The sequence below is a fragment of the Pararge aegeria genome, chromosome 11 (genome assembly GCF_905163445.1).
Source record: "Pararge aegeria chromosome 11, ilParAegt1.1, whole genome shotgun sequence".
Lineage (NCBI taxonomy): Eukaryota > Metazoa > Arthropoda > Insecta > Lepidoptera > Nymphalidae > Pararge > Pararge aegeria.
The window spans coordinates 14,473,887-14,483,667 of NC_053190.1; the positions used below are offsets into that span (position 1 = coordinate 14,473,887).

The 9,781-nt window shown below is 35.1% G+C and overlaps 1 protein-coding gene across 1 annotated transcript; it reads left to right on the forward strand.

Moving 5' to 3' along the window:
• The first annotated feature begins 5,651 nt into the window (after positions 1 to 5,651).
• On the forward strand, positions 5,652 to 9,581 carry LOC120627530. Its single transcript, XM_039895535.1, has 5 exons — positions 5,652 to 5,704; positions 6,928 to 6,972; positions 7,490 to 7,582; positions 8,371 to 8,598; positions 9,015 to 9,581. The coding sequence occupies exons 1-5, from the start codon at positions 5,663 to 5,665 to the stop codon at positions 9,093 to 9,095; spliced, it is 489 nt and encodes a 162-aa protein (XP_039751469.1). The 5' UTR covers positions 5,652 to 5,662; the 3' UTR covers positions 9,096 to 9,581.
• The last annotated feature ends 200 nt before the right edge of the window (positions 9,582 to 9,781 follow it).

Genomic DNA, 9,781 nt, shown 5'->3' on the forward strand with positions numbered 1-9,781 from the left:
AATGTTCTCAACGGCGTGTGAAGTCTATCAATCGGCACTTGGCCAGCGTGGTTTTATTCTGCGATGAGACCCGTGCCCTGTAGGCCGGTAATGAGATGATGGTGATGATGAATGAGAGAGCTAAACAAAAATTATTATCCGTAAACGAATTCCCTATGTAGTATTCTTCCTCCAAAATAATTTAGACAGATATAAGCGTGAATGCAAACTGTTTCTACGCTGGGGGTATTATGCAAATAAAATGTGTACAATTAAGCGGTTGGATTTACTTACCTTATGCAAATTGTAGAGGCAACATTCACTGGCTTAGGTTATATTATGTACCCTATTTTAAGTTATCTATTTAAAATTTTGAACTGTTACGACTATGATAGTAGTTGTTGAATTGGAAGCAAGTAAAATTATAGCGTAGGTTCTTGAAAAAAGTAACAGATAAAAGGAAATGGATCTTTGTCTTAATATGTGAAGCAAAAACTTTGTACCCCTTGTTACAAAAATTACGCGGGTATGAAATTTTTATATAGAAGAAGAGATTTAAATTTAGCATAATGAATACATTAAATCAATAAAAAATAATTACGCACACGACGTTTATGACACACACATGCATATATATTGGAAAATAATAGGCAAATAAACAGTGTAAGTGTCACTGTTGTGATCAACTCTGTTATAACAGAAGTATTGTCTTTGACAATAGAACACTAATAATGTTCAAACTTATTATTTAAATTAATTGTGGTCGAATTTTGACCAGTGAGGGATAACTAGTCTTAGTATATTTATTTATTTATTTATAACTATTTCAACAGTAGCATTTTCGAGATGAATGTTATCCTTTGTCCATCTCCAAAATACAAGCTACATGTGTGCCAAATTTCATTAAGATCGGTACAACGATGGAGCCAACAAACAAAAAAAAAAACATTTTCGAATAATTTTTGGAATAAGTTCCAAATTTGGAATAAGTTTTTAAATTCATAGAGGAACTTTAATATTTTTGCACACGAATGTAAGCTAAAAGGCACTAAAACCATTCTAAGTTAGGTTTTTAACACACCGCGGTTCATACTAATTGGCGTGCAAAGAACACTCGTCTCTCAACAAGTCGTTGAATTAATGATCGTTCGCCACTACGGCCCTGTCAGCTTTAAACTAACAGACCTTTACAATTCTGGTGTGTATTTTTTGTGTAAAATTACATTTACGTTTTTAGGTGCTTCTAATAATATAATAGAAAAGGCACACTGACTTTATATTCTCAACGTCACATGTTTTTTTTGTATCTTTTCAGAAATGCTTTGTAGAGATGAGTATATGCTTTTATAACATGATACCGAAGATAATATTAGAGCTACCTTTACCTAAATTTAAACTATATATTAAAACACATGTCATCGATCGTGGTTACTTCACGATAGATTAATTCCTTAACGATAAGGTTGCTTGAAAGCATACACTAAAAGCAGCTAAATTCTAAAGATTGTTATTAATCTATAAAATGATGCTGGAAATGAGAAATCTGCTGAGTTTCTTGCCGGCTCTTCTCGGTGAAATCTGCCTTCCGAGCCGGTGGTAGTCACTACAAACAAAGTAAAACAACTGAATTTTGTTTTTTTTTTAATTTTGATGGTGGCGAGATAGCCCGTTAGGGATATGGCAGTTTATAAGCCTTGCCCCTATAAGGTTACCACCCGTACATGACATCGTACCAGCTGAGCTGTAGTAGAGCATTTTGTGACAGAGCTCGTCCGGGTAAGTAATTAGTACCGGCATGCAACATTGCTGTGTTCCAGTTTGAAAGGCGTGGTTGCCGGTGTAATCATAGGCACATCAGGCCTACGTCTCAGGTTGATTGGCGGCATATTGTAGGTTGCATTCCCTGCAAAGTTTTTCTTTTAATAGGCAACAGTTTTTCACTTACTTTATTATAAAAATAAACTGATCTTGTATCGATCGGACTAATAGAGTAACCGGAAGGTAAAGAGGGGTCTTTTTTTGGTTTATAACAATCAAGAGAAAACCTGAGTTTGCATACAAACTTCCTGATTTACCTGATAGTGGCGTTATGCTGTACTTAACTTATGTAAAATTAATTTCCGAAATTCTTAATACATGTAAACGTTTCATAGTGTTCATACAAATATGTTTCCATTATTGTGAGGTGATGGTTATAAATAGATTCCTTGACCTAAAACAAAAGATACGAGGGTTTCAAACGCACCTGGTCTAACAAGAGCCTAGAATAATCTTAGGCGGGTTAATAATTTCCTAATTAGTGAAATTTATATCATTTATTTTCTCAAGAAAACCGTAAAACAATCGTATCCATAGTAGAGAATATGATATTAAATTTAAATTTAAGCATATACTCGTATTTCGGTCATGACATCAGTAAAATATGCTCGGGACCACGAAATATATCGAGGGAACTGTGATACAAAATTATAATAAAAAGTGTCCCTTATTTCACACTACATTGAACTGCCTTCCGTTGACCGGGTTTAATGGGGAACTACTTTGAAAATCACTCGGGTGATTGGAGACACGAGGGGTTTATTTTGCTTTAATCCGTTAAGAGTTTTATTAAATTTCCTCACTATTTGTACCGAAGTTATTATGTCGATACAGGGAAAGTGGTGTCCGCGGTGGTCTTTCAAGTGTGAGCCCTAGTTCGATCCCTGGCAGAAATAGATAAATTGTGAATTTCCTGTTACCTGGTCTAGTAGGAGGCTTCGGCCGTGGCTAGTTACCAGCCAACCAAATAAGACGTGCCACCAAGCAATTTAGCGTATCGTTTGTTTGTAGTGACTCTACCGCTGGTAAATTTTTAAAATGCATGTAAAACTTTCGGATTTGAAACTGCCAATCTCTGTCAATCACGGCCTGAGCGCTTTATGACTAAGCTACGGCACGGCTCTCATTCCACCAGTGTCGAAATAATAATATTGAGACAGCTGACTGGCACAGAAGGTAAAGACCCTGCTTTCTGAGTCCATGGCCGTGGGTTCTATTCCCACAACTGGAACATGATTGTGTGATGAACAATAATGTTTTTCAGTGTTTGGGTGTTTATCTATATATAAGAAGTATTTATGTATATTATTTATATCATAAAAATATTCATCAAACATCTTACCCATAACACAAGTCAATCAATCAATCAAAAATACTTTATTGCAAACAAGAAAAAAAATTTTTTTTTTCTTTTGTGCAAAAGAGACAAAAACAACAAAGGTACAATTAAATTTGTGTAACAAAGGCGGCCTTATCACTAATAGTGATTTCTTCCAGGCAACCATTATGAGGAATTGGCTCACATATAAATCTTTATAGCGGTGCGCAAAACTCTAAGAATATACATACATATTAATAATTACAAAAAGTACAAAAACAGTACATATATAAAATAAAATAAAATACTATATGGTAAAAAAACTAATATTAAAACTATATATAATCAAGCTACGCTTACTTTGAGGGTTGATAGCGATGTGTGTATTGTCGTAGTATATTTATTTATTTATGTATTCATTTATGACCTCTTTTTCAGTCTTATAATGACTGTAGCGCTATTCAGTAGGAAACATTACAGTTTCTACGTTTCAAAGGACCATATAATATAGGACACTTTTTAAAACAAGATATGACACATTGCTTCTTTAAAATTTTATGATTTTACTATAGTATTTCTACCTGTACTTGGAAGAAATACCAAATCTATAATTCTTTTCCCAAAATCGTAGGATCCGAAATTCTTATACGCATTTAAAAAAAATCTAAAATTGAAGTCAATTTCGTTTTAGTTTAAGTAGTTCAAAGTAGCACACTGGCTATTGCTTCTTGTTTTATGTGCCATTAGAGTCATGGAGTAGAATCTCGTTTGCAGTAACTGTGTGTCTTCTGCAAGCTGTTTAGAAACGCTTCATTGAGTTTAGTTGCAATGTTGTAAACTTTGCTTTCAGAGTGAAACAGTTCTCTCTGAAAGGAATTTATTAATTTATTTTAGTTCCCTTCTTTATTGCCTTTTGATGCCCTGAAATGCCTTGCGATTTTTCCATTGAGGTCAGCACTGACGTATAATCAGTGGCATATTACACAGATACGGATGTTGGGAGCATTGAAATAAATCACAATTTGAGAGCTTTGTTTTAAAAATGGTGCGATACAAGATGACTTTGCTTAGTCGGCTATTAATCTTTAATCACTATAAGAGGTACAATCATCCGAATTGAAGCGGTGATAGCTTATGACTTCGCTTTCACTTTCGAGAGGCCGAGTTTGAACCCCTGCGCGCACCTTCGACTTTTCTAAGCTATTTGCGTTTTAATTTAAATATCACTTGCATTAACGGTGCATGCCTGAGAATTCTCCATTATGTTCTAAAAGGCATGTGATGTCTTTCAATACAAACTTGTCCAGCGTGATTGAACCCTTGCCATTCTGGGTCGGTTCTCCCACCCGTACTCTGCTGGTACGCTGGGCTGGTAATGGGTTTACAATGACGATCATGATTACTAACCGAATTTACATACGTCATGAGAATTTTGACCTACTCTTCGATATAAGATAGCCAGTCTATTTAGAACTTGTTCAGCGCACGGAGATACAGCATTTAAATGTGTAACCTTCTTTGCTTAATGGACCGCCACTAATTCCCTACAATAATTAACCCAAGTTCTATTAACCGTGAACACTTACTAAGGATTACAAGTGTCCAAGATAGCATTGAGAGTCGTAAAATGAGCCCTTAAACTAAACTCATCTGGATTAGTTTCGCGAGGGATTAAAACGTGTGGTCAGATAGTTTGTAAGTAATAGTATGAAATAGGTTATTCTGATTGTGTTATATTTTTAAACATAAAATCCTTACTTACGTTTTTTACTTTCCATACTTCAGTTATTATAACAATAACAATTAATTATCTTCTCTTGATGATATTCTAGTGGTTCAATTTGAGCTTTTATTCTCTCTTTTATAAGAGATAAGGCCTATCCGCGGGGGTCTTTAATATGCTAAAGTTAATAAACGTTGCCTAGTTTATTGGTTAGGATTTCGGTTTCACTTTCGGATTTCCGAGTTCTAATCCCAGCACGCACCTCCTAACTAACTTTTCTAAGTTATGTACGTTTTAAGTAATTAAAGAAGCACTTGATTCAACGGTGAAGGAAAACATCGTGAGGAAACCTGCATGCCTGAGAGTTCTCCATAATGTTCTCAAAGGCGTGTGAAGTCCATCAAGCCTAAATCCTGGTCATTGTAGGGGAGACCCGTGCCCTGTAGTAGGCCAGTAACGGGTTGATAATAAAGATTTATCTTCAGCAAATATTATTACTTTATGTCCTGAGTCAACTTGCATTGGATCAGCGTGATGGGTTTAAGCTCCAAATTACTACAAGTATGGAGCCCAGTGCCAAGCATATGTGCTGCAATAAAATGATAATGATGATCTAACTTCACCGGAAACTGGAATACTTTTTGAATGAAAATGTCTACTAAATCAATAAATTATCACGTTTTTAGTGTTTGCGTCCATTTATTATTTAATGCTGCAATTTTCCGCCACTTGCCCGCGGTGATGGAAGTTCTAGTTTGTAATTTTGTATAAAAAGGGTGTTTGCATTTTTTTGTAATGAAGTTTTTATTTGCATGTCGGTCACAATGCACCGCCTAGCCTTGTTCATATTCAGCGTGGTTGTATTGGTAAGCAATATTGTATTTGCCTTGTTTTCAATCTATTATAGTACCACTGCTGGATATAGGTCTCCTCTCTCAAAGGAGGGAGATGCTCATCAGAGCACAGATGCTGCCTGTATGCGGAATGTTGGATTTTAATAGTAGTTAGTTAGGAGGTTAGGAGTAGTGGAGTTTTTTGTTATAGAGCTCGTCCGGAGAAGTACTATCGCCATGCTTATTTCTGCCGCTAAGCAGCATTCTTACAATGCTGTGTTCCGATCTGAAGGGCGCGGTTGCCGGTGAAATTACAGGCACATGGGGTTTAACACCTACGCCTCAAATTGATGGACACGGCTGCAGGACGTGCTCCTTGCATGCCCTGTGAAATGTGGCTCTTATAATAGCGATGGTGTCAACTTATCTTCAGGTGGGCCATCCGCTTGGTCCATCAATTATGACAATAAAAAAGGAAGAAAAAAAACAAACGTTAGAGATAATAACCACTGTCACAGAGATATACAGATCATGTCTACTTAAGCAAAGTAATAAGTACTAAAATAATCAGTAATCTTGGTGTTTCCATTTTTTCTATTTAATGTATAGTCTTTATATCATTATGATTAATGTTCTATGCTGGTGATAGGTCTACTCAGCCATAACTGATAAGAGAGGAGATTCAGTAAAATTCAAATTCAAAATTCAAATTCAAAATTTATTTATTTCAAGTAGGCCTAATATAAGCACTTTTGAAAGGTCAAGTCTGTCTGTTTGTAGTGACTCTACCACCGGTTCGGAAGGCAGATTCTACCTAGAAGAAGCCGGCAAGAAACTCAGCAGTTGCTCTTTTCCAACATCAAAAATTTACTTTTTACATTTTAACATTCATTTTTCTATCTTGTGAGAAGATGCAAGCGGAGCCGGATGCTTCCAGTGCATAGACATTCATTGCTCTGGGCCATAGACTATGACATTTCAATTTTAGAATTTTATCTTAACCTCAAAATTTTCTATCGCCATTTTCTAAACTCTGAATTGTAAGCAAATTTTATTTGATATTCTTGCTTTGCTTCCACATTTCTAAGTTTCTCGTTTTCAGTTTTCCCGCCATCTGCCATATTATAAGTAAGTTGAAACAAAAGTGAATAATCATTGACTTGGCAATTACTTTCCGCTTTTAAAAACACAGTGTTCTGCAACTGTAATGACTAACTAGGTTTTCATTAACAAACAATTTTTTTTTATTTTTTTAGGTCAAAGCAGACGTTGATTTGCGTAGCTGCTTTGAAACAGCTTTTGTAAGTATCATCGTAATAACTAGAAATAATTCTGTTTACCAAAGAGTAATGAAGACCAGCATATTCATTTGCATAAAAACCTTTTGTGAAACCACTTGAACGTGTTGATGTATTTTAAGGTCGGTCTCGAGTTCGAAACCGTTTAGATTGCATGTCTTGGCTGTATTTGTAACAAGCTCATTTTATACATTGTATAGGTACAGGTTATAAAATTTTTTTTATGACATCGCTCTATCTGAAAAAAGAGATAGTCTTAGGAGCAAATATTTTAATACTAATTCTACCTAAAATTCGACCTACATATAAATTAGCGCCACCTCTCGTGAACCACTACGGATCACGATTAAACTTTATTGCATTTTTTGCCTTTAAATAAATTCGGCACCTTTTTTATTTAATGGCTATACAAAAATATATATACATTTTTTTTATAAATTACCCAGTCCAAATGCAGTTCAAGTTTATGCTTTATGACCCAAAAATAAAGTATCATTAGCTATGGATCGTCTCTTTTCAGTTAAACAAAGGCTGTTGTGAGTATGAGATAAATGAAGAAAAGACTGCAATGCTAGAGGAATGTGCCAAAACTGTAGTTCGTGATCCTCATTCCGTAAGTATTTTTACCTGACAACCACAAAAGTAAGGAAAATCTTTTTTGCGTGCTTATGGTGTTAGATTCGTACAAATTTTCACCCTCAAACAAATCCATCATCATCATTATCATCATCAGCCAATTTGCTTCTACTTTTGGACATTTTATAAGCAGCGAACTAACACTTCACACGAATCACTTAAGTTTAATTAATTTTTTATTTATTTAAGATTTTTGTAGCCTTTTCTAGAGTTTGCCTGACCGATTTTGGCCAAAGTTATCAACCTTAGGAGTGATTTTCCAACTATGCGGGAGATATTACAGAGCACATACAGAGGTGCACTTCACTCACTCTCAAACTCCGATGAGACGGCAGCTCCGACACGACCGGAAATAGAACATTCGCAGGACCGACAGCTTGTCGTGCTCCTTGAGGCACGGGGTTGAATCACCACCAATTCGCAATCTCCGGAGTTTCTTGATAGAAAAACCCAATACCCAGAATAACCCAATACCCCCTGGTATTGGGTTTTTCTGGGACTCGAGCCCGGGATCCAATTCAGGACTTCGTGATTTGCAGTCAAACAAACTGCCAAAGATTCCGAAAGCCTATTTCTATTCTATTTCACTTATAAAGTCTTGTAGGGGTTTCTTTTTTATTTTATAAATATTTTTAACGCTTATAACGTATTTGATTAAAAAGATCGTAGATTTCCGTGTTCTTCATCTATTCTTCAACGATAATTTTTTCGAGAACTCGGTCGTTACGAATATAAGTTACAATAAAACATTTTTTTTTATTTCAGTGTGATTTTCAAACTTGTGTCGCAAAAAAAAGTGGATTCATGTTGTCCAACGGAACAATTGACAAGTCCTTGTTAGAGGCGACCATAGAGAAAGACTTTAAGAACAAAACTGATATCATGGCGATAGTTAAAGAAAAGTGTTTATTAGACAACTTGGAGGAGTATGGTCCACCGCATATGTGTCATATTGGGAAAGTTACCAATTGCTTACATCTTTATCTTATATTGGTAAGTTGGATTTAAACGTTACCAGCCGTTGCCCGCGTTCCTCGTCAGTTTCTTTTATACCGGCTTCTTAAAAATCCCGATAGAAAAATCAAGTCGTTTGGGTTTGGGCGTAAAGTAAGTAAGCAAACAATGTAGTATGGATATTCTTCTTCTCTAGTTGGAGGCTACGGCCGTGGCTAGTATACGTCTTTTGGTATACACTTGTATTAGTGGTCGATCAATGAAAGAACAACTTTTTTTTTAAATGTTTAGTAACTTCAGACAATTTAAAAATGAATAAAATTTCCGTTGGTACAAAGCCAAGCGTAGGCTTAAACTTATTCAAATTTTTTTGCTCAGTCAATGTAGTTTCATGTAAAGATTCACTTACTACAGAGTTGACAGCAATACCAACTAATTTTTTTTTTAATTTGCAGAACTGTCCTCAATGGAAAACTTCAGAACACTGCGACAAAGTAAGGGACAGACTCGATGATTGCGAAAGTGTGTTTCCCTAAAACTGCAGATTATTACGAAATAATTTGACACGGAGTTCTATTAATGTTACTTTATGCAAATCAGCGATATACAACTTGTTACCGAATTAAGAAAAAATCTGAAGAATGCTTGAGTATATTTCGAATCAACCCAGTAAAAATATTAAACCAAAATAAGGATATTTATTTTTCCGTACAAACGAATTCAAAACATTCTCTCATCATGTAAACAGTAAATAACCCTATTGAAAATTAAGATAAAATACCGACTCGCGCATATTACCTACGCTACGCGACGCGTATTAATAAAGTGACAGGAGTAACATGATTTTGCATGTGATGTTAGTGTGATGTGCCTCAGAGCCAGTACATGATGTACCTCTAAAGCCTGGGAAGAATTAATTTCTGTTTTCATTTACACGTAGTATATTAAGTAGTATTTCAACTACTTCTGAAATCGTGGATCACAATACTTTTAAATATAGTAGCCAGATGATAAAATAGTGCTGGGATTCATATTGTTATTAATAAAGAATTATTTATAGTGTGTCTACCTACATAAATAGAATAAATAAACTTTAACCTAAATCGTTAATTTGTTTATATTTATTATTCAAATATTCTTGGATAGAAGCAGACCGTGCTCGCGAAACATAGAGTTTAATGTTAAACAATAAACTTAATTTCTGGGAAAATATTTTACACAA